The 22,971-nt window shown below is 44.9% G+C and overlaps 2 protein-coding genes across 3 annotated transcripts in view; one reads left to right on the top strand and one right to left on the bottom strand.

Moving 5' to 3' along the window:
• The window catches only part of LOC146871199 (proteasome activator complex subunit 1-like), a gene marked incomplete at its 5' end in the record, with an annotated part of 281,652 nt that overhangs the window by 236,372 nt on the left and 22,309 nt on the right, over positions 1–22,971 (top strand). The window lies entirely within an intron of this gene.
• Positions 1–22,971, bottom strand: part of EMC9 (ER membrane protein complex subunit 9) — an 83,771-nt gene that overhangs the window by 41,621 nt on the left and 19,179 nt on the right. Inside the window, exons 1-5 of one of the 2 annotated variants that reach the window (XM_085650537.1) lie at positions 22,499–22,592; positions 20,780–20,986; positions 19,349–19,425; positions 18,944–19,013; positions 15,367–15,461 (exon numbers count right to left, since the gene is read on the bottom strand). In XM_085650537.1, the coding sequence (XP_085506663.1) occupies positions 15,367–15,461; positions 18,944–19,013; positions 19,349–19,425; positions 20,780–20,986; positions 22,499–22,564 (515 nt within the window). In that variant the 5' untranslated portion in view covers positions 22,565–22,592. Of the gene's footprint in view, positions 1–15,366; positions 15,462–18,943; positions 19,014–19,348; positions 19,426–20,779; positions 20,987–22,498; positions 22,593–22,971 lie in introns of those variants that run through there. The other variant, XM_085650541.1, reaches the window with a different exon arrangement.

Raw genomic sequence — 22,971 nt, 5'->3', positions numbered from 1 at the left:
CTCGGTTTTGAACCCATTTGAGGTCTGGTTCATTTTTGGCTGGACAGCTGAATCTTGTTGCTGCTAACTACGTGTTGAAACGCTGACTGGATCGTTGTTGGATCGTCGTTGGATCTTTATGCCCTGAGCGTGTACAGGTGCTTCTGCCTACTCTATCCAGCTGAAGTGTCTGGGAAGGCGATTATTTTTTTTCAAGTGTGTTGGTAAAGCTCATGGACATGGCGCATACACCGATGTTGTGATTTTCATGGGAGCAGTACTGAGTGAGCTTAACAGTGAGTAAAGGACCTACAATCAACTAAACTTTTATTCAAGTCCTTGACATTGACAGTTGCATCTATTTTCGTTTGTAAACCGCTCGTGTACTCACTGCCGTTACTGAAGTCACGCGCGCTGTCAGGATTCCTTGTTCTTCTGTCCTTCATTGCAGTGCAGCAGGAGCGTGCCGTGAACCACACGACTTACGTCCCGGTGCGCACGGACGTCATCGTCCACACGCATTCAGAGGCTTTCTGTGTTCAATTCAAAGACGTTGTTGTTACCACATAGAGGCTTCATTCGTCGGACTTAAGGAGTGTCACGGAAGTCTTTGGGGTATTAAAGCAGTCAAGCACAGTCACACGGAATCGACAGTTGTGTTTTAAGTACTTTTCGTTTATGATGTGCAAACAGTAAGCACAACCAAAAGACATATTTTCATTTTTTTTTTTTTTTTCTCGAGTTTGTTTGAATTATTTTATTCAAGCCAATATTGCAGCGCCATCTAGTGGACATCTATTTAGCTTCAGCATTTTATTCCCTATAGTACTGTTGGTCAAATACAAAGTATTCTTTCAAGTTTTTTTTACTTAGATGAAAATAAGCACATACTAAAGATTTAAATCATACAATGTATTACATTAGAATTTAAATGTTACTCTAGTAGCATAGGAGAAGGGAAACGTACATTGCTTGTGTAAGTTCTGTGGTTTGAGTTGGTTATTAGTTTTTCATCCATATTTACATCATGCAAAATGTACAGGCACCCGCTCCATTTTTACAGCTTCCAGGGGACCCGCCAGTAGAATGGAAGGTATGGTACAGGGCTTTCACAAAGTATTTAGGGGCCATTGGGGGTCTCAGATTTAGTGCAGAACGTAAAAGATTTATGCTTGAGCATAATTTGGGTTTTGAGGGCCAGGCCGTACTTGAGCATTTACCTTTGCCAGAAGTAGCAGAAGGGGCTGAACCACTCAATGATTTTGACCAGGCAATTCAAATGCTTGAAAAACAATTTGATGTAGAAAAAAGTTTAGTCGTAGCTAGACATAAGTTCTTCATAAGAGAACAACAAACGTCGGAAAGCATTGTATCGTATGTTGCTTCTTTACGCATTTTGGCATCTGATTGTGAATTTGAAGCTTTCACATCTCAACTCATAAGAGATCAAATTGTGGTACGGTGTAGGGACAAAAAGGTTCAACAAAAGTTACTAACTTTGAAAAACCCATCCCTTGAAGAAACAATTTCCATTGTCAAAAGTATAGAATTATCGCAAACATCGTCAAATGAGCTGAGATCAGATAAAGCAACTGTTGGTGCTGTAAATGTAAGCAAGAATAGTGCAGATAAGAACAGTGTATCTGATAAGAACACCAGTGAAAAAAATGATATTGAGGTTAAAGGGAAGTCACAGGTTGCAAAACAAGATAGGAAACAGTTCTATCCACAAAAGAAGAATATGTGTTCTAAGTGTGGTTATGCTACACATTTTCCTAATTCACGAGTCTGCCCTGCTCGGAATGCATTGTGTAGGAATTGCGGTAAACAAGGTCATTTTGCCAAAGTATGCAATTCTAGAAGGAATGTCAGTGTGGTGTGGGAAGAGTGCGACAATCTAGAAAACAACACACAGAAGTTGTTAGTTCCATGAGAGATCTCATGTTGGTAGTAAAGGACGATTGTGAGGATTGCGCAGACCCAATTGCCGATATAGTGGTTGATGGCAAAGTCTTAAAATTGCTTGTTGATTCGGGAGCACGGATGACTATGATTACTGAGGAGTTGTTCGAATCTGTATGGGGTGACAGACATTTAGAACCTCCTGATAGAAGTCCCGTGTCCTACGAAGGAAGAAAGATTCAACTTAAAGGCTTCTTTGAAAGCACTTTAATGTTCAAGGGAAAAACTATCACGGGGAAAATTTATGTAGCCATCAAAGGACTAGATATCTTGGGGTGGTATCACCAAGCTTTGTTTAAAATGACCCTTAGGCCAGGTACCAAGGATCCAGTTTCTATTGTGAACGAGTCAATAAGTGATGAAGAATATACTAGTTGGGGGAGCAGTTTTCCCAATGTTTTTTCTGAATCTCTAGGGTTGATCAAAGGTTTTAAACATTTTATCAAGGTAAAAGATGGAGCCATTCCATGCAAACACAAACTGCGCAATGTACCCCTGAGTGTTAGAGATGATTTGACTAAAGAGTTGGAAAAGATGTGTGAAACAGGGGTGATTGAACCAGTTGAGTCGTCTCTTTGGTTAAGTCCGTTAGTCGTTGCTCGGAAAAAAAAATGGCAACCTCAGAGTCTGCATTGACTTACGCAGTCTCAATAAAAATATCTGGGTAGATTCACACCCGTTACCCCGTATTGATGACATAGTGTCAAAGTTTCAAGGTTTCAAATGGTTTTCTAAGATAGACTTGTCTTCAGCATACCATCAGGTGGAGTTAGATGCATCATCCAAACATTTAACTGCTTTTGTTTCCCCGTCTGGAACTTTTCAGTTCAAACGAATGCCTTTTGGGCTAGCTTCCGCTGCTTCTGTCTTTCAGCGCGTCATGGAAAAGGTTCTGATGGGTGTGCAGAATACAGTGGTTTTCCAGGATGATATTCTGGTAGCTGGTATTTGCAAGTCTTCGCACGATAAGAGTTTGACCGAAGTGTTGAACAGATTGCAAGATAAAGGCATTGTAGGGAACTTAAGTAAATGTGTTTTCGGAGTCCAGTCTATAGAGTATCTAGGGCATTGCATTTCAGGCGAAGGCATTCTTCCTAGAGCTGGTTTAATTGAAGCCATTGTTAAGGTTCCTTCCCCTAGATCCAAGGAACAGGTGTCATCTTTTCTTGGCATGTGTGAATTCTATGCCATATTTATTTCTAATTTTTCAAGTAAGACTGCACATCTTCGAGAGCTTTTGAAGAGGGGTACCGTGTTTCTTTGGGATCAGAAATGTCAAGATGATTTTGAGAAAATAAAAAACGAATTGAATCATTGCAATATTCTAACTCCATACGATTCTGCTTTAGAGTCTATTGTATCTGTGGATGCTAGTCTGGATGGTCTAGGTGGCATGTTGACTCAAATGAAAGGTGGGTCAGAACACACGGTTGGTTTTATTTCCAGATCATTGCGTCCCAGTGAGAAAAACTATTCTGTGATCGAGAGGGAGCTTCTTGCTTGTTGCTGGGCAGTTGAGAGATTCAAAGGTTTTCTCTGGGGTAGATCTTTTAAGCTTATGACGGATCATAAACCTCTTGTTCCGATTCTTAATGGTGTGTTGGTAAAAGATCATACGCCCAGGATTGCTAGGTTGAGCTCCAAGCTTCTTCAGTATAATTTTGTTGTTGAACACATTCCTGGAGGAAAGAATATTAGACCAGATTTTCTTTCCAGATTACCGTTGCCAGAGACACGAGAAGAATGTGATGCGGAAGAAGATGAGGAATGTTTGATTGCAAGCATTGATGTTTGCAAAGAGGGGTGTTTCAAGGAGGTCGAATGGTTTGATGCAGTGGAAGCAGACTCTATTCTTAAAGAAGTTAAAAGATATATCATTCAGGGGTGGCCAAAGGAGAAACACTTAGACTCTGATTTACAACCTTTTGCTAAAGTGGGTGATGAACTAACCTTGGAGGAAGGTGGTATGATTTTGCGTGGTGACAAATTTGTACCTCCAGTGAGTTTGAGAGATCGGATAATCAAGGCTGGTCATGAAGGTCATTTGGGGCAGACGTGTACTAAACGCAGAGTTCGTTCTGTATATTGGTGGCCTTCAATGGACCGGCAAATAGAGAGTATGGTGGAAAATTGTTACACTTGTTGTTCTAGTGACAAAGTAATAAAGACGGTTATTCCTCCCAAAGTAAGAGTTGAGTTACCTTCTGGGCCTTGGATGAAGTTGGCTGTTGATTTCATCGGTCCATTTAATGCTTTATCCAGTAACTATAGATTCGCTTTAGTGGTAGCGGATTATTACAGTAAATGGTGGGAAGTGTGTTTTATGACTGAGCCTAACACGACCAGGGTTATCAAGTTTTTGGAAAGTCTCTTTGCAAGGGAAGGATTTCCCAAAGAACTGGTGTCAGACAATGGAGTGCAATTTGTCTCCAAGGAAATGTCTTGTTTTTTGAGTCAATCTGGTATTCTCCACAAGCGTGTAGCTCTTTATCACCCACAGGGTAATGGTTTTATTGAGCGCATGAATCGAATGTTGGTTGAATGTGTGCAATGGGCTGTCTCTGGTAATATGGATATCGGGGGAGCTGTGCAGAGCATGTTGTGGGCACATCGGACTACACCGGGTTTGGAGTTTGGGAAAAGTCCCTTTGAATTATTGAGAGGGAGAATTGCCACGTTTAACATGTGTCCAGCCTGGATGAGACAGTGGGGGTCATTGTCTAGTTCAGGTTTGTTACCCTCACACGTGGGTCATAAAGCTTGTGTTGAAGAAGATACTTCTTCTCCATATGAAGAGATTTCTTCTAAAGAGAGGTGGTCTCACAATATAAAAGAAGGGGATTGGATTAAGATAAAGATTCCACACAATGTACCTAAAGGTTTTTCTAAGTTCAGTCAACCTGTTTGTGTAGATTCAGTCTCGCGGCATGCTGTGAGGGTCAAAGGGAAAAATTGGTGGAATGTGTCTAGGGTTTATAGGATCCCTGATAAGGTTGCGGTACGAATGGGTTTGAAGTTAAATTCTGTACCAGGTATTGGTATTTCTGTCCGAGAGGGTGGGAAGCTTGGACTGAATGGGGAGAGTCTGTCTTGTGATGGTTCATCACAAGGTATATCTCCAGAGGGATCCTCTATATCAATCAGGAGGAGCACACGCAAAAGATTTGTTCCCAAACGTATGGATTTGTAATGTGTTATAGTATGTAGATGGTTTAGTTTGTTCTGTATTTTGGTGAATTAATTTGTCTTTCATACTTCTTTTATTTGCAATGTATTTATCTAGGGTGAATTTATTTGTTATTCATTTTTATTTAAATGTATTCATTTTGTGTTACTTTTTTGCTTTATTGTTTGCCTGTTATCATTTATGCAAAGAAGGGAGATATTGTAATAGCTTTAGAGGTGTTGTCATGGCACTATGAATGTTCTATAAACTCCATGGTGATGCATTGTTTGTGCTTGAAGCATAAACTCATTTCCCTGGAAGCTGTTGATGAGATGAGCAGGAATAAACACGTCTTCAACTACTAACCGTCTGTAGTTGTGGTCACTTCAGCAACAACAGTCAAAGATTGCACAAATGACAATAGTCCGGGAACTGTTACAGCAACAACTTACTTTTGGGACGTAATATCAAGGGGAGAGCCCAGCCCGGCCTGGTCGGCCCCGGACGGCCACAGACGGCCCGCCCTTTGCCCGGTGTGAGAAGTTGGCCTGGTATATGATGCTCACTAGTTAAAGTGATCACCTTGTATTAATGTTAAGTGTATGAAAGGCACTCTATTTAAGAAAAATTTTTTTTAGGAATAATTTTTGGGGTGCTTCCGTGAAGGGGCTGACTGTCTGGGCAGACCCTGAAGTGAATATGTGATAGTGCAAGGAAAAGACTCTTGCTACGGAGCAACTTTCCCAGAATGCAAATGCTTATTTTTAGGTCTACTTCACTTAAATAATCAACCTGGTTTTTTATATCTGATAGTTTTCATAAACAATTATATTTCACAAACGTTGTCGTTCACAATTGAATGAGTTTTACAAAACAACATTTAATTATTGTTCAAATCACAATAATGCTTCGTTCATTACAATTTATACATAATTTATACATAGGTCAAGACTTTAATCATTTCCGTGCTCGCCCAATGCATTTCGGGCCGTATGATGGCCCTTCTTCAGGGGCAGATCTACAAAATGAAATCATAAACAATAAATCCAACAATATTTATTTTTCCATTGGTGCAGACAACAACTCTAATATATCAAGTAAAAACATACTATATGCAGCTGTACCATATTGTCTCATCATCACGTTACGTACTTGAAACTAATAACGATAATAAGTTATTGCAATCAGAACAACCTACTAGGAAAGATACCATTATGAAACCCAGTCACCCTGAGTGATAAAATAACATACTCAAACGTTCGTGTATGTGGGAAAAGAACTGAGGCTTAGCGTACCTGTTGACCATGTATGAATGACTCTCTGTGAGCAAAGAGAAAAATGAAAAATGCCAATGCTTAAAAAAGACTCTTAAAGTTTTGATGTAGCCAGACTCAAAATGGACAATAATCCTCGTGCACTAACCTGAAATTACTGACCACCTTTATAGACAAATGTCCCCACTAGGTCGATCAGGCTCAAAACAGAGTGCTGAAAGAATCGAAATGAACCGATTAGTATCCGAGACTCTCACATCTATACCTCTATATATTCTCCAGATCGCCCAACGAGCTCTCGCTCACCTGTTCCACAACTTCTTGAACGTAAACACAACCAAAACCGCACAGGAACCCAGCTCGTCTGTTGAATCAATGCATATCATCCGCGTCTACCATATATGGAGCAACGGTCACTGACACAGAAAGGGGACTAAACTTGTCAACTAAGAAGGTTTAAACACGCGCCATCTTGGAACGGCGTTTCACCTCAGGAGCTATAGGTACCGATGATAACCTCGCGTAATTCTACCAATGTCAATAAAAGACAAACCATCTGGTTTCAATCTTGAAAAAAATCATTCGAAAGCTGAAAACTTTGTAAATAACCTAAATGACAAGTTGAAAAAAACGAAAAAAGTGAATTATAGAACAAGAAAGAAAAGATAAGAAAGACGTTCTGATTTAACAACAATTTATGGACATGAAAGTCAGACTGCATGACTCCATGATGTGCAATACATGCATTTTAAAGGAAACATCCTAGATCCACTTTTTCATTGATCCCGTGGGGATCTTGAGTATTCAACTTTTTTATCCAAAAGATTTCCCTTTGTAATAGTGTTTTTGTGAGATTTCTACCTGGGGTTGGGACCATTCTCTCTATCACTTGAAATTTGAGTTGTGAAATGGAATGTTTACATGAATTCCAGTGAATTGCGAGACTGCTTTTGGGGTTGACATTTCTGATCGTACTTTTGTGTTCTGAGATTCTTGTTTTAATTTTTCTCTCAGTTTTACCAATATACAGTAGTCCGCAAGGACATTTTATGGCATAGATCAGGTTCATCGAGTCGCAAGTAGAATTGTGTCGTAATTTGATGGTTTCCCCTGTGGAGGGATGATGTACCTCATCTCCTATGATAACATTATTGCAATGCACACAATTTAAACATCGCTGCGTTCCTTTGTATTCGGTTGCATCAATATTGGTTGCCGTCGAAAGAATTTCTTTGATGTTTTTTGACCTCCTAAAGGCACATAGAGGTTTCTCCTGAAAGAGATCTTTAAAATCCTCCTCATTTTGTAACATGTCCCAACGCTTCATCAAGATTTTCTTGATTTTTCTGGAAACTGTAGAATATGTGGACACGCGTGTTTAAACCTTCTTAGTTGACAAGTTTAGTCCCCTTTCTGTGTCAGTGACCGTTGCTCCATATATGGTAGACGCGGATGATATGCATTGATTCAACAGACGAGCTGGGTTCCTGTGCGGTTTTGGTTGTGTTTACGTTCAAGAAGTTGTGGAACAGGTGAGCGAGAGCTCGTTGGGCGATCTGGAGAATATATAGAGGTATAGATGTGAGAGTCTCGGATACTAATCGGTTCATTTCGATTCTTTCAGCACTCTGTTTTGAGCCTGATCGACCTAGTGGGGACATTTGTCTATAAAGGTGGTCAGTAATTTCAGGTTAGTGCACGAGGATTATTGTCCATTTTGAGTCTGGCTACATCAAAACTTTAAGAGTCTTTTTTAAGCATTGGCATTTTTCATTTTTCTCTTTGCTCACAGAGAGTCATTCATACATGGTCAACAGGTACGCTAAGCCTCAGTTCTTTTCCCACATACACGAACGTTTGAGTATGTTATTTTATCACTCAGGGTGACTGGGTTTCATAATGGTATCTTTCCTAGTAGGTTGTTCTGATTGCAATAACTTATTATCGTTATTAGTTTCAAGTACGTAACGTGATGATGAGACAATATGGTACAGCTGCATATAGTATGTTTTTACTTGATATATTAGAGTTGTTGTCTGCACCAATGGAAAAATAAATATTGTTGGATTTATTGTTTATGATTTCATTTTGTAGATCTGCCCCTGAAGAAGGGCCATCATACGGCCCGAAATGCATTGGGCGAGCACGGAAATGATTAAAGTCTTGACCTATGTATAAATTATGTATAAATTGTAATGAACGAAGCATTATTGTGATTTGAACAATAATTAAATGTTGTTTTGTAAAACTCATTCAATTGTGAACGACAACGTTTGTGAAATATAATTGTTTATGAAAACTATCAGATATAAAAAACCAGGTTGATTATTTAAGTGAAGTAGACCTAAAAATAAGCATTTGCATTCTGGGAAAGTTGCTCCGTAGCAAGAGTCTTTTCCTTGCACTATCACATAAAGTGATCACCTTGTACCATGCCAAGCAACCCTTATGGTGTGGTTGTAAGTCAACCTTTTCGGACTAGCTGCCCTAGTGGTAGCGTAGGCTAAGCAGTCTTTGAGGCTAAACTTGTGAAGCGTGTTAAGCCAGCTGTTTTACCAAATGTAACCCCCTTTTATACCAATGAAAGGACACCACACAGATATATATTCAAAATATATATGTATTTATTCCTCAAAGTAACCCCTAGTCTCTTTATGAGCACAAATCGTCAAACAAGATTACAGTAGAATACACAGAAGTTGCACTTTATATGGATAGGCCCTGGTGGCCGCTCAAACCATATACTAAAATAGTGGTATAAGTACCACGAACAGAAAAGGGAAAAGGCCTAGGGCCTCTAGAATCGCTGGGCCCACAAGGAGCTAACTTCAGTTAGTGACCAGGAGGTCCACGGGTGGCGTGTGCAGAGCAAATAGTCACACGCGTGCTCCCATAGGTTTCAATGGGTGCGTAAAAAGTACAAAGTTACTGCAAAGAGGATCTTCCGGATGGACTAGGAACTCAAGATTTGGAACACAGGCACTAGAGATGTAATACTACACTTGGGCACAGGTGTGCCAGCTTTACCTCACCCACAGGAAGCGGGTGCATAGGCCTCGAAGTGCGTCGGGTTTCTTCTATCTGTTCCGTGGAGCCTGAAGACAAAGATGCTGCAGGCGGTCGGTCCGGGAGAGATGCAGTGGATCCAAGAGTGGATCGGAGATGTTGAAGACCTGTAAGCAGAGGGGACAGTGTTCACAGTCACTAGCCAGTGACCAGCGTGGCACCAGGTGGGTACCAGGCAATGTCGGGTGCAAACAGGAAGAAAGGTGTAGCTTGTCTCTGCAGCCACGTGGTCCCTGGAGGTCGACGACGTCCAGGAGTCGGTTCACGAGCTGTCCCACGCAGGCTCTCGCTGTCGGCGGTGTCGGCGACTTGATCGAAGCAAACAAGCCTTGGCAAAAGCAATTGTTGTAGGAGATGAAATAAGCTGATGGTTCTGACCAGCAAGGTCAGAAGGACTGCTCCTTTGGAGGGGAGCAAGGGCCAGTCCGGAGCAACCAGACCAGCGGTGTATTTCGTAGAGTTCGTCGCCAAGATGGCTACTAGCCAGCGGGCCAGCAACCGGTTAGGCGCGTCGAGTGGCAAAATGCAGAAGGGCCCCACGCAGATCGTGGAGATGCTGGAGGGCTCACCTTTGGTGCAGATGTTACTCGGGTGTTGGGCTTCTCAGATCCCAAAGCACAACTTGGAGGGAGCCTCGGTTGTTGCGCTTGTCAGCTTGTCGTGGTCGTTTCAAGATGGCTGGCTCCACGTGTCTCGGTGCCTCCACGGGTCTCCTCTTTTCAGGGACTGTGGATCGGGCGGTGAGAGGTCTGGAGGTCCAGGTCTTGTCAGTCTCTGGGCTCGGGCTCCGGCGGGAGGCGGCGGCAAAGCAGACGTTGATTCGCTGGATGGTGCTTGCGTTAGCAAGGTGGTCACTCCCTGACCACAGGGGAGATTGGCTTCAGTCCTCTGTGCAGCAGAGCGTCGAAGTTCCCGTCTTCTTCTTAGTGTTAAGTTGATTCCAGGATGTCTGAAGTCTTAGGACACAGCTCCTACCTTTAAGCGGATTCTAGGGGCCGGACTACCTGCTAGGTCCCTCCCTATGGGTGGGACCAGGAAGGGGGGTGGTTACACCCCCAATCCTTTGTCCAGCTCGCCCCAGGCCCGGGACTGGTGTGCCCCAGGACCGGTTTGAACTGGCATATGCACCGAGGCTCCTTGTGAGCCACAGGCATGTCTGGTTTCTTTCAAGCCCTACCTGACCAATACACAAAATCCTGTCTGGGGTGGTGCACGCACCTCCCCTGGCAGGAAACCCTTTGTCCACACCTCCCAAGCTGGAAGGACTCCCAGCAGCAGGAGGGCAGACTTGTCTGTGGTGGCAGCATCCATTTTGTGGAGCTGAGGCTATGTCTGATTTTACCCGGGTTTCAGGTACTGTACATGTCGTGTCCCTCTAGAAGGGTGGAATGCTAACCCCGTCGCCAGAATTGGCGAGGGGTTAGTATTCCAATTCGTATGACACCTTACTCGACATGTTTTGATAAAGCCAAACCAAAGATAGCATTTAACCGCGAGGTTCATAATGCACTTAAGAGTATATGGTATGACGATATCTGGAAACAGTAGAAGGAAGTTGTTCCGACCACTGCAGACAGGCTCAGCTCATGCCAGAGCACCATCTCACATGGAACCAAGCACTCTGCCTTCAGGATTGTTAAGGCCTGCCATAGGAGTGACTTATAGGTTACCATGTGTCCCATTTAAGGTTAGGTATAGGTATACTACACCTAAGTAAGTGGTGATTACACCAACTTACCCCAGCTGAGTGATCAGCCAGTTGTGTCAAATTGTTAGGCCAAGCCTGGGGTGGCATAATACATGCTTCAGCCCCTGGCAGGCCTTGGGTACACCAATGCCCTGGGTACCTAGTGTACACTGGTACAGGGGCTGACAGGGTGATCCACTTCCAATTGGTTATGCACCTAGGGTGCATAGTTTTAATTTAGTAGAGAGAACAGCAGGCTGGGGTTCTGATTGGCAGGCCCACAGCCTCAATATGTCAAAAACCAGTGAAGCAAAAAGCAAAAATTTGGGGTGACCATAGGATAGCAGACCCTACTCTCCTACACCCGGGCTTAGTCACAGCGATCTTTTGTGCGCCTCCTGGCGCGAAACCAGCAACGCGGCTCCCCTGGCGCTTTGAATGATGGGGAGTGTAGTCCCGTCCCCGCTCCGCGGCCGCAGATGGTATTAGCGGCGGCGGGGGACGGAAACACTGCAGAAGAAGGCAATTTGGCAGCGTGGAACGTTTGGATCCCAGGTAGGTCCGCAAGGTCGCAGGAGCAAGAAGAAACCCGCTCAGCAGCAGTCACGGCGATCTTTTGTGCGCCTCTTGGCGCGAAACCAGCAACACGGCTCCCCTGGCGCTTTGAATGATGGGGAGTGTAGTCCCGTCCCCGCACCGCGGCCGCAGATGGTATTAGCGGCGGCGGGGGACGGAAACACTGCAGAAGAAGGCAATTTGGCAGCGTGGAACGTTTGGATCCCAGGTAGGTCCGCAAGGTCGCAGGAGCAAGAAGAAACCCGCTCAGCCGCAGTTACGGCGATCTTTTGTGCGCCTCCTGGCGCGAAACCAGCAACGCGGCTCCCCTGGCGCTTTGAATGAAGGGGAGTGTAGTCCCGTCCCCGCTCCGCGGCCGCAGATGGTATTAGCGGCGGCGGGGGACGGAAACACTGCAGAAGAAGGCAATTTGGCAGCGTGGAACGTTTGGATCCCAGGTAGGTCCGCAAGGTCGCAGGAGCAAGAAGAAACCCGCTCAGCCGCAGTCACGGCGATCTTTTGTGCGCCTCCTGGCGCGAAACCAGCAACGCGGCTCCCCTGGCGCTTTGAATGATGGGGAGTGTAGTCCCATCCCCGCTCCGCGGCCGCAGATGGTATTAGCGGCGGCGGGGGACGGAAACACTGCAGAAGAAGGCAATTTGGCAGCGTGGAACGTTTGGATCCCAGGTAGGTCCGCAAGGTCGCAGGAGCAAGAAGAAACCCGCTCAGCCGCAGTCACGGCGATCTTTTGTGCGCCTCCTGGCGCGAAACCAGCAACGCGGCTCCCCTGGCGCTTTGAATGATGGGGAGTGTAGTCCCGTCCCTGCTCTGCGGCCGCAGATGGTATTCGCGGCGGCGGGGGACGGAAACACTGCAGAAGAAGGCAATTTGGCAGCGTGGAACGTTTGGATCCCAGGTAGGTCCGCAAGGTCGCAGGAGCAAGAAGAAACTAACTTCATATTTTCCAAAATGGTTCAATTAAATAATATCTTCCATGCGGACACAGTACTAGCACCAAGGTCTATACTTAGTGTACAGGAAGTAGATAGTGTGCTCCCATTAGATAAGTGCAACACAGTTTCCCAGGCACAGGTCTAGTCTGGAGGCAGAGTAACAATCCAGCAGTATGTCACTAGTCCCAATATATTCGCTCCTGTATTGATGTGCAGGTCCCTTTGGGCCAAGACGACAAAGATAGAGTACGTATACCCCCCTCGGCTGGGCAAGGTGGGATGACAGAGCCAACCAGAAATGTTTCTTCATTTCTCCAATCCTGGATGTCGGACTTGACCCTTTTTCCCTGAATTTTTTCGTTTTTGCAGTGTTAAGGTGCAGGTGCTCCCTTCACCCAAGATGGCTGCCACAGGCCCCTGCTACTGCAGAGTGGTCTTTATTAGTAGCACCCTAGCTGCCAGGAGCTGGCTGGAACCCCACAACAATGTTGCGACTCCAGCCCGCCTTTTTGTCCCATAGGTAGAGTGGGGAAGCTCCTGGAATGTGCTGGAACCTTCTAGAAGGGAGGTGTGATTTTTCTTTTGCCGCCTTGGCTAGAGGTCACCTGACCTAGGGCTACTTAAGAGAGGGAGGGAAACTTTTGTGGTGAGTTGGCCAGTGGGGTGAAGCAGAGCTGGAAGAATCCACCAGGAGTGTAGGCGGTAGGGCCTAGCCAGGGACTTATGCCTCTGAGAGTGACAGGATTTAGGTGCTGCCTCTTAAGTGAGTGAGGGACCCTGTGAAACCCACTGATCTTGCCCAGCAGTAGGAGGACCCAGAGACTCTCTGCCCAGCCTGACTAGGATTGACCTAGTCGCCTTCTCCATCCCTACCCCCCTGTAACAGAACCCCTTTAAGGGCGCCAGATACATCTGCGCCAACAAGACTTCATCTAACATCTGAGAACAGAGACTTATATGCCAAGCACTGAGACTGCGTGTCCAGACTGACCCCTGAAGCCGTATGCAAAGCAGATTGAAGAGCCACCGGGGATCGACCAGGTATTAGCGCTGTGACCCCTGCGCTCCCTGACCTGGGACCCCCGGCAGCGTGCTCCGCTGAGCGCGGAACCCCCATCCTTAACTTGAGCACCCCCCGGTGACGTGGAAGCCAGCGCGCTCACCGCCGCGGCCCGGAGGCCGGAAAAAGTGCCCTGCAGAGTCGCGAGGCCCGTGAGAAGCCCGCGCCGCTGCCATCGCAGCTGTGTGAGAAGGTGCGCGAGGCCTGGGGCCGAGTCTCCCCATCGTCGCTGGAGCGGACGCCGTCGGACGCCGAGAACGAGGTAAGCCCGGAGGCTGGGATTGCCCCTGGTGCGCCCCCTACTGGTTGGGCACCGCACCCTCAGCCCGGGTCCCCTCTCCGTGGGAGTTCCCCCCCTGTCATCGCGACGGAGAGACCCCGCCGAGGGATCCTCTCCTTGTGCCCCCTTGAACAGTACTGAAGCGTGGTGTCCTACGAACTGCACCGGAGCCGAGAGACTCGCTCCTCCCGTCCCGGGCGCTCCCCGCTAAAAGCTCCGTGAGGCGCATTGACTGTCCTACCCCGTATTGAAGTACTCAGTGCCCGTAATTACGAGTAGCACTCTGTTATTCATGTGCCCTATGGAAGTGTTACGTGCTATTGATTACGAGTAGCGCTCTGTTATTCATGTGCCATATTGAAGTGCTACGTGCTATTGATTACGAGTAGCGCTCTGTTATTCATGTGCCATATTGAAGTGCTACGTGCTATTGATTACGAGTAGCGCACTGTTATTCATGTTCCATATTGAAGTGCTAAATGTCCTTGATCACGAGTAGCTCTTTGTGCTAGATGCCCCGTTCTGAGGTAGTCACCGATTAGCGCGCCTAGCGCTATAATCACCCCCCTAAGGCGCTACAGGAAAGTGAAGCGCGCGAGTACATATATGTGAATGGTAATTGTATCTCATGCAGTACTGATATTTTATGAATTGCATTTAGGGGATGACCAACCTTTATAACTCCTGACTGACAGGTATATCGCTAGGAATTGTGTTATCAGCTTATGAAATGTACTGCTACCTCATGAACTGCATCTAACGTGATCTACTTGGATAAACTTGAGTATTTACATAACTCCTCCAGTGTGGCGTCACTTATTGTGTGTGTTCCTCGTCCCATGAGGTGCGTGTTGTATGGTTGCTTTACACACAGACCTTTGGTGGCCCGACCGCTCGTGTCACGTTACCGCCCCGTAGGGCCTGGAGACCCCAGGTCCTACACTGGAGAACCATCCTATCCTTGTTGTTGGCCAGCCTTTGCAAGCTTATGCCTCAAAATTCACAGTCAGGCCAATTCTTACCAGTCTAGGTATGGTGTGTAATGGCCTCAGAGTGAAGCTTGGTTTTGCTCTTTGTTGCCAAGGGAGATAAAAAAAAAATTGCACAGGAAACGGAGGGTTGGTGTGTAAGGAAAAAACACTGGACAAGCAGAGTGGGCTGGAAGTATTTCCCACCCGCTAGATACACAGGTTCAGGAGAATGGTACAAGGAGGGCGTTGCCAAGACCAAGTTGTCAGAGATGAACATCACCAACTAAACAAGACCACCAGTGTTGTGTAGCGTATGTATACACACACACACATACAAACAACCCCCCAGATATGCACAAATTTTACTCCATGAAACCATCATCATGTATGTATACTCCCTTAATCCCACTCACAGGTTCTTGTCTTTCGGGAGCCAGCGTTTGTCCTTGTGCTGCAGAATAATCAGTGGAGGTAGCAGAGGGTCAGGATACAAGTGGCGGTTATCCAGCTGTGAAACAAAGATAGTGCTGGAGTTCGGAAACTTTAGCCAACAGTACAACACAAAAGATGCCTAATCAGCTGCAACTAGACAGAACCTAAATACCCTGTTCACCGTTCCAGCTCTGGTCGTGGCCAGCTCTCAGTCAACTGAGTTCCCATACATAGTGACAGCTAGGAATTCTGATGCATTACCATCCTAGAGGATGTTCTCAGTGAGCCCAATGTATCCTCCAATGCGATCCTAGGATCACACCATACAGACACTGATTCTATCCCGCTAAGTATCTCAGGGGCTCAACAAGTTGGAACTACTACCCTCCGTTATGTTCGCAGGGCTGTTCCAGCAGGAACAACTGCTCCGAAGTTACTCTTTTTGCGCCTCTATCAGGTGGTGGCTGTACCTGGAAACCCTGGTTAGTGTTTCACTGGATAGACTCATTGACTGTATATTATAGGCCTCTGCATTGGTACTTAGTCTCCCATTATCCAGACCTGTACAACAGGTCAGACTGGAGTGAATGATAATACTTGAATAGCATCTTTACACTGGAATTATTTCATATCAATAGAAATACACCTGCACCCTCCCCCCCTCCCCTCCCCCCCTCCCCTCCCCCCTCCCCTCCCCCCCCTCCCCCTCCCCCCCTCCCCCCCTCCCCCCTCCCCCCTCCCTCCCCCCCCCCTCCCCCTCCCCTCCCCCCTCCCCCTCCCCCCTCCCCTCCCCCCTCCCCTCCCCCCCCCCCTCCCCCCCCCCCTCCCCCCCTCCCCTCCCCCCCCCCCCCAAGATCTTAGAAGTTTCTCAGAAGTGGTCTGTAAGTGTTTATGTCCTACACTTCTAGCAAAATGCAGTTTATGTCCCACCCCATCCATGGTAATCTTGAGGCTTGTCAGGAGTGTTGGCTGGGGCTCATATTTTCCCCTCTTCTGCTATCCTCTACCTATGACAGAATCGGAATGTGCCTAAACGGTCCTTGAATATTTATATCAGAGCTAGGTCTCAACAGATCAGCCCTCATGCTCAGGCTAAGTTTCAAGTGTTCGTCTAGACTACAGGGCCAGATCTGAGCCCTCAAAGGTTCACTCCAAGTGGCTGTACGGTCCTATAGGTTCTGAGCAAATTTGCAATGTGATGCATTTCAAAACATACCCCCCAGTCAAAAAGCTGTGGAAATTACTTAGTTTAGTTTCTCAAGGGCACTCATCCTTTAAGTCATATCCAGTGACCCCCCACATACTCTTCAGGAACTTAAAAGCCGAATGACAGATAGATGTGGTCAACACAAACTTGAGTTTACACAATCTAATTCTAAATAAACAACTGGTATGGGAAAAGTCTTAAAGATACAACTCTTGTGGGGAAGACAATGGAGGTTCCCCTTCCCCCAACGGTGACCAGATCCCTCTCGAGGGTCTTAGAATCCATTAAGAAAGAGTATTGGTCCCAGCTCATGTTTACTGTCTTGGAACAATGCTATTTATCAGTGTTGTTAAAGCCCAGATAACTCCCCCATCTAACTGGTATATGACCTGGTAGGTGGGACTAGCCACCCACACCATCATCTGCGTTTTTTCTACAAAGCGGTGTTAAGAAAGCTTTTTTTTGTCTCCACTAGGAACACCACTATATGATTAAGTATTCTTCGCAGTCAGCCCACTAGAATTATTCCACAGCACAGTGAACCCTTAAACTCAAACTGTCCATCAGAACAGGAAAAGACATGGGTTACCTATTTTGTGTTGTTTCCCTAGAACTCTAGGTCCACAAAAGGTGGCCTGGAATACTCACTTGATCAATCTTTACTTGCACCCGATACTTTACTCTTACACCAAACTCTTCATTCTGTATCTTAAGAGAAAATCTGTTATTCCAATAGACCTATACCTCAGCCCCTTTTGGGCTTGGTCCACCCCAATCAGGGGTAACAAGGAATCTGGGCTTACAGCATGAAGAAATCATTACAATTTACGTGCGAGACCAAACAATCTGGCTGAGATTAGCAGCTCCGTATTCTCCTATTGTTAAGAATGAAGGTTTGATTGAGATCTGTTGCTCCTTCAAATGTAGGAGTTTGGCCACCAAGGTTAAGAAAAAAAAGTGAGGAGTAAAATACTTAGAATTCTAAGGACTTTCTTTGAGGCCGTGTTGTGAATCAGGATGTTGACAAAGTTATTCTCTTGGTCACTTCCTGTCCTACAGTTCAATCCGAAATAGCACGACCATTAGCAAATGAAGAAGAGAGAGGTCTGTCACTTAGCATCTCCGCAAGGTTCATGCAGAGGCTCTTCTAGCATGAGGTAGGGCTAACCGTGAAGGTATCACAAGCCTTCAAAATCTCCTTCCTCCAAATTGTCGCTTTGACTTCCTCTGAAAAGCAGCAGATAAGTTTGACTGGTCGTTTTCCAGTTTAGTCGGTGAACGTGGACACAACCGAATCGGGTGTAAAGATGAAGAGTGGCATTTGCAGGCAAGCTTGGATGGCAATTTGCTCATGTAAACTTAACAGTGGATTACTGACCTTCCATCTTTCGGACCACCAACTGATTATCTTTGGACCACATGTTCTGGTGCCATAGGTAAGCAGCAGCTGCAGCTCATTGGACTCTTCTTCAAAATCTGTTGTATCTTTGCTCTTGGGGGCTATGGACTTACTAATATAAGTGCTTCTTAGATTTTCACACTGCAAGGACAAGGGAAGAGCTTCTTCTGTCTGGCAGATAGGAAAGCAGCAGGATTAGTCTAACTTCTACTTCTTTTTTGGCTGCTTTGTCTTATTGAGAGAAACTGCTTTCATCTTCCTAAATAGAAGACTGACTTATCTATATAATGTTACATACATTTCACTGTGGTTTCAGTTACTTCATCGGGATTGCATGGTGGATGTTCTTGTGACTATTTCCTCCTTGTCAAGTCACATCTATAAGCACTGGAACATTTTGACTGATAACCAGTTAAACTCCCGCAGCCTTCCCATTTCAAATATTTTTGCTCCTTACATCCGTTTGGGATTGCATTCGGCCAATTCTTGCTTATTAAGCGGAGTATAGACTCTTGGGTATGTCTACCTTTTTCCTTCCATAATTTACTGGCACATTCACTTTTATACTTCCTTTCTCTGAGTTTGTTGGAAAACTCCAAACTGATAAAATCAAAGTCTGCAATGGTCCCTTTTAGGTTGGTTTCCTTTTATTCCTACATCCATTTAATAGTTAACTAGTGGAACATGAGCACTTTTGTTACCATTCTTAAGGACATGAATATAGAGTAATATGTGAAATGTTGGGGCTTTGGCTTTTTTCCCCCGTGGCATGTTCGAGAAACTGCTGTCTTTGGGTTGTGACTGAGTTTTCTGCTTTCCTTTTATTTGGTCTTTTTTTTGCAAGTCAATTTCAGAAACTTTATCTAGGAAATGTAATCAAGAACCCTCTGAGGTGGCTTTTCTAAATACTCAAAAGTAGTATGTGAACTATGTAGCTGAGGTGACCTCTTACCATTATCAGAATGGCATCACTGAAGTACTCTGAAAGGCGGCCTGCTGTCCGAAGTGCGACATTGCTGGCACTGTGTAAAAATGTAAAGGCTGTTAACGTGCTTGCACTGCATTTAAAGCAAACATGATATATGACACTGCATACACAATATCCCGCCCAGTGCTGGTGAAAGAGGCAGGTTACGAGTTACGCTGGATAGGAAAGAGATATACTGTGGACCGACACTGAATAACAAATGGAATTCACCCCGACACTACCTAAGGAAGAGGTAGTTCGCCTACAGGCATCCCATGTGCCATGGACGGATAGAATATAAGCTGGTATTGAGAGTGTGAGAGAGTGAGAGAGAACATGCTGGCACAAAGGAATACATTACACCAACTATGGAAGTGGAGAAGATCTTACTTTTTATCATCCAAGGCAGCATTGGCTTGATAGTAGCCAGCAAGAATGAGGTCCTGCTTCAAACTCCACAGATCAATCTGCCATGGAACAAAGAGCCTGTGTTAGCAGATGAGAGGGCAGAAATGTGTAAGGACTGAAGTTATGCGATGGGTATAAGCACAATGGTGCTACAAGGGCAAGTGGGAAAATGTTCAAAGACTGTATATGGAATAGATAGATTGAGGTTAATAAGGAACAGACTATCAATGGAAGGGATAAAGATGGGGATTTGTGTGGCCGGTTAGTCCAGAGCGTTATGTGAGTGATGCATATGCAGTGGGTCTGTCAGGCAAGAATTATGGATAGAGAGGCAGATCTAGCGCACAGCACTGGACAAAAAAGTATAAAGAAAAGATAAAGTGGGAATTTTGAAGTGTTCGGAGTGCAGAAGAGTATTCAAATAATAGGACAAAGTATTAGACAATGGCTATACAGAGTAGACAGCGATACAGCAAGATGAGAATTTGTAAGTGGTGCACAGCGTAATATTCCAAAGGTGTATGCAAGTCATTCACAAGATGAGGGTGCAGTGAGAAATTAACAGAGTGAGACTACAAGAAGCATGTAAGAAATGGACAAAGGGGAAGGGGTAGCGGACAAATAGTAAGGCTAGGAGGAGTAGAGCAAAGTAGGAATGTATGAAGGTTACAATGGAAATTTAACCGGGGGGGGGGGGGGGGGGGGGGGGGAAGGAGAGAATGTGTAAACAACGTTTCAAGGCATTGTTAAATGTAATTTAGCACAGTGATAAAGGTAAAATAAGCCGGGTTGACAAGGATCAGATAAAGTAAGTCGGGTTGAGCAGGGTGCATGACCACACGGCCTGTGAAGACAATTCGGTAAAACGGAGCATCAGTGTCTGTAGCAAATCAGACTAAGCAGGGTAGAGGGTTAACAGTATTGAGTGGCCATTGGCAGCTCGAACACAGTGGCAGCTAACATGGGGAACTTCATGTTTTTAAGCAAAAGGACAGTGAAAGGCGATGAGTAAGGGTATAGCAAAAAGAAAGTGAGAGGGCGATTAGTAGAAATTGAGAAGTTTGTCCGTTGTACAACATGATACAATTGTGTTGATTAAAGGGACTATAATAGTGGTCAATGAGATGGCATTGAGCAGGGTGATGAATGATATGCAATCAGACAGGGTCAAGCAGGGTGCAACTCGACAGAGGATAATCAAAATAGGTTGAATAAAGTGACCACAACCATAGCACTCGGTCCACGAGGGTGACAGGCACGGATGAAAAAGGGTTGAGGAAAGCAAACAGTGATGGATCTTTCAGGGGGAGAGAGAAAAAGAGAGAAAGAGAGAGAAAAAGAGAGAAAAAGAGACACCCCCCCAGGGTCTCCTACCATAGATCAATTATACTAGACCAGTTCCACCTAGCACACCTGGTTCAGAGCAACTTCCAGCCCCAGGGACAGTGAGAGGTGGTTGTGGAAGAGAGGTACAGAGTCAGCCACACAAAGGCATTCTGCCCGTCCACCTTGAGGCCGGCGGGCCAGCAGCACCCCATTTACGGCCGCATGAGGATACCGAGCAGCATGGAGGCACATCTTAACATAGGCCTGCGAAGAGATTTCCAGCTCACCCATTTCCTGGAGAAAGAGAAAAAAGGAAATCAAATCAAAAGGAGGACACTAGCTGGACAGTTTAAGCTGGCACAATCAATCTACAGACTACATGCATACATTTTGATGGCAACACGACACAAGACGTACAACAATGTACAAGAGTCTGCGGCCACTCTGCACTGGTGTGAAACATGGCCTTTGATTTTAGTCCCTAGGCACTCTGTAGATATCTTATTGATTCCTGTGAATTCTCTCTGAAGCGCATGTGAAATAAGTCATATCACATTTTTTTAGCAACAGATTTATGTTAGTTGCATCGTTTCACTTTTGTGAGAATGTTCTTAGTTTTTGCAGTACATCTATGTTATTTCTGTGACTGAAGCTTTAGTTTTTATAACACATTTTGATTATCACATTTTGTGATAACATATTAGGTTCTTGCAATACAACCCTTATCAGTTTAATGATTCCATCATGTTTCTTTGCAATAGAACTGTGTTAGCGTTTCTAGTGATAACTTCTTTAGTCTTATCAAAATATCTATCACCTTTGGTGATTACATCTTACGTTTTGCAAAATAAGGCATGCTAACTGGTATGGCTGGGGATTGTTCCACCAGCTCAATACCTGCAGCATTTATTTTGTAAGTCACATGAAGAACTGTGGAGACCGTACACAGAAGTCATTGTTGTGGAAAATCAGAACTAGGACAAAACCTGAACACGTTTTTGCTCTCTGTACACAGGTATGTGGGGTGTGAACAAATGTTTTTGATAATGTGAAACTGCCTGGCAGATTACTTTAGGATGTGGAATGTTATGCTTAGGAAGTCTAACACTAAGAGGCAACTGTTATGACCCTTAACTGCACTACTTAGGTAGAGGGCACAACACAGCTACGTTCTTTAGCCCAAGAGAATAATCGGTCATTGACACCATCTAATAAATGAGAAAAGTAAACTAAAGTGCATTTCCTGTCGTACGTTTTATTACAAATGTGCATTTGACCAAGACATTCTATCTGTTAAAGACTCACAAGTTATTATGCGAAGAACTTTGAACACTGTACTCTAGCCTTAGGCACACACCAATATTGTTTTTTGTATACATTGTATTCATTATCTACATCTCATGGAAGTTCTAGTTAATATCTGTAACATCACCTGGTGCAATCTTATAACAAGAACCATGCTACTAGCTGCACCCATTAGTAAACAAAATGAAAATGAGAAAGTATGGCATTCTATTTGTCAATTACAATGAAAGAAAATCTTTGAAATGTTAAGTTTCATTTCAAAACACTATAGCCTAAGTAGACACTGCCCTAGTTATTAGTCTAATGTTAGTAATGGTACCTAAGACTTATGAAAACAAGTACTGCTCATCACATGCACCCAGACACCTGCTCATACATTGGAAATTGCACGTGTACAGGTATGACCGTCAGAGGTCTGTTAGTCCAAATCTTTCACATTTCATTGGTGGGGCATAACTGAGCCCTTGAGATGTAGCACTCAAATGAGCTAAAGAGATGCACCTTGGGTGGATGCTGGCTTTCTCTTGTCATTTTGGCATTAGTCCAGAAGTATACACGGAATTCCATTCAGCCCCAAGATCTCTTCGGTCTGGCTCTGAAACCAAGAGCTTATATAAGAGATCAAAACCACTCCTCCTAACACCCACTGGCAATCTATTGGTGGGCTCAAACGTAATCTTCAGATTTAGCAAATCAAATTCGAGAAATACCAATTGCACACGCCTGTGAATGTATCTTTTCCTCTCTCTCTCAACGATAGTCCTCTTAAGTTCAACCTCCAGAAACATGCCAGTTCAAACTAGAAATAATGAGCTATCATTACCTTCATTGCTCCTGTAAACATTAGAAGCACCTCACACCTCAATGAAGCAAACACTTGGAACACATCCGGGGGGCGGTGGGGATGGGAGGGACAGTAAGGAATCTGCAGCTTAATAGGGTCTCTACCAGAAAAGGCACTACCAAAGGTAAGT

This window comes from Triturus cristatus, chromosome 1_1 (genome assembly GCF_964204655.1).
Source record: "Triturus cristatus chromosome 1_1, aTriCri1.1, whole genome shotgun sequence".
Taxonomy (NCBI): domain Eukaryota; kingdom Metazoa; phylum Chordata; class Amphibia; order Caudata; family Salamandridae; genus Triturus; species Triturus cristatus.
This window is presented reverse-complemented; position numbering and strand designations above follow the sequence as displayed.